The sequence below is a fragment of the Rhinopithecus bieti genome, unplaced genomic scaffold, assembly GCF_001698545.2.
Source record: "Rhinopithecus bieti isolate Rb0 unplaced genomic scaffold, ASM169854v2 scaffold_15336, whole genome shotgun sequence".
NCBI classification, from domain to species: Eukaryota; Metazoa; Chordata; class Mammalia; order Primates; family Cercopithecidae; genus Rhinopithecus; species Rhinopithecus bieti.
In genome coordinates this window covers 292,297-294,353 of record NW_016808678.1, presented here as the reverse complement: position 1 = coordinate 294,353, position 2,057 = coordinate 292,297, and the positions used below count along the sequence as shown (strand labels likewise).

General features: G+C 52.4%; 1 protein-coding gene across 1 annotated transcript in view; it reads right to left on the bottom strand.

Moving 5' to 3' along the window:
* Window positions 1-578: 578 nt before the first annotated feature.
* The window catches only part of LOC108538757 (uncharacterized), a 16,712-nt gene continuing 15,233 nt past the window's right edge, over window positions 579-2,057 (bottom strand). The window contains exon 2 of the mRNA XM_017887032.1: window positions 579-1,455. Coding sequence (XP_017742521.1) covers window positions 1,161-1,455 — 295 coding nt within the window. The 3' untranslated portion in view covers window positions 579-1,160. The remainder of the gene's footprint in view (window positions 1,456-2,057) is intronic.

Here is a 2,057-nt window from a genome sequence, read left to right as displayed (position 1 = left end):
ACCCTCATAGTTGGTAGCTATGATTTTTAATCATGCCTGCTGCACTGATTGATTCAGTTACTTGAGCTCTGTGTCTCCCTGTCTCTACTTGCAATATGGCAACTAGGACATTTGACTGGCAAGTTTGTTTTCTCTCCAGTGCTTGGAGATCCTTGAATAAAATGTCCTCTGTAATGGTAAGCTGTAATTAGATATGTGGGTGGAAATTAGCATTCTTCAAGTATACCATGTTTAAGGCAGAGGCATCATGCTTTTTGCTACCTGAGGCCACCTTGATCCTGTGCCATAGCCCTAGGTCATTGCTTCTATAGGGCTATTGGTCTAAGGCTGCCAGTTCCAAAAAGAAAATAACTCGGTATTGAGCTCTGAAACCAGGAAGCTTTTTTTATTTTTTGAGATGGAGTCTTGCTCTGTCACCTAGGCAGCAGTGCAGTGGTGTGATCTGAGCTCACTACAACCTCCTCTTCCCGGGTTCAAGTGATTCTCTTGACTCAGCCTCCCCAGTAGCTGGGATTACAGGCGTGCACCACCACACTCGGCTATTTCTTTTTTTTTTTTTTTTTTTGTATTTTTAGTAGAGACAGGGTTTTGTCATGTCGGCCAGGGTGGTCTGGAACTCCTGACCTCAGATGATTCGCCCGCCTCAGCCTCCCGACGTACTGGGATTACAGGTGTGAGCTACCTCACCCGACTGAAACCAGGAAGCTTTTTTATGGTTAAAAATGGGCTACACAGTTCTATTACAGGCAAGTTAGGCATTGATCGCGGATCACTATAACTTGTCTTTTCATTTGGAAGTGTACATTATCCCAACCTTTATAACTATCTTTTGAATGGTACCTGCATCTTAAAACACCAAAACTTTTGAATGGATGCCTGGAGTCATGGCAGGTCCTCCATTTTGGATGAGATCCTTCAGCAATAGGATCCCTGTAGCAACAACCCTTTCTCATCCTCATCTTTTATACAGAAAGTACATCCCTGTCTTCGGGACTAAAAGGGGGCTGTAATTCGTACAGTTAAAATTTTTATTATTGGATTTGTTTTAGATTTAAAAAAAAACAAAACAAAACAAAACCTCAACAACAACTATCAATTCTGGCTTCCTGGATGCCCTCCTCCCCGACTTGACTTGAAATTGCCTCGCCAGTATTTTATATCTACTTTTTAAGGGAGGTGACTTCAAGACCATTGGGAATGACGGAAGATTTAAAATTATCATTAGTTCCTCTCTCTCCCCGCCCCCTGTCCGGGATTCCCTCTGTTAATGACGCTGGAAAGCGGTTCCACTGGCTGCGTTTTTCTTCTTCTACTCTTACGGCAACACACGGTTCTGCGCGCGTCTCCCGGCGACTGCGTTTCCCCCAGAGTCGGCTGCGTTCGTTTGGGGATGAAGTCATCCCTATACCTAGTGTGCACATCAGCTTGTTCCATCGGCGCAGCACGCTGGGATTCCTCGGGAAGAAAAGGAGCGAAGGGAACAATGATGACCATATTTTCCATTTATATGCCCCTCCTTAACTCCGCAGGAATCGCTGGGCGCAGCCGCGGCGGGGTCGGGCGGTTGGGCTGACAGGGATGCCCCCTGATTCCCTCTTCCCAGTCCTGAGACCGCAACAGGGCGGGCTGAGCACTCGCCCCGCGCGAGGCACTCGGCCGCGAGCCGACCCGGAGTCTCCTGGCCCGGGCCTGTGTCCAGTCAGTCACGGGTCCCAGCTCCCCACGCCGGTGGCTGCGGGTCCGGCGCCCAGGAGGTCTCGGCGCCTCGGTCTCCGCACCGCGGCCGTGGGGGAGGCCCCGGAACTCCCCAAGCCTCTGGGGAGCGGGAGGCGACGGGGATGGGGCCGACAGTCAAGGACAACCCCGGGCGAGGAACCCCGGCCGACAGCGGACGGGACGTTTTGGGTGGGGGGCGGTGGCCGGCCCGAATCCCAGGGCGTTGCAGGGGGCTGGGTGGGGAGGCAACAAAGAGCCTCTCTACTCCGCCGCCGCCGCCGCCGCCGCCGTCGCGCTCGCTCCCGCCCAGTCAGCTCTCAGCAGTCCGGCGGGGCCCACCC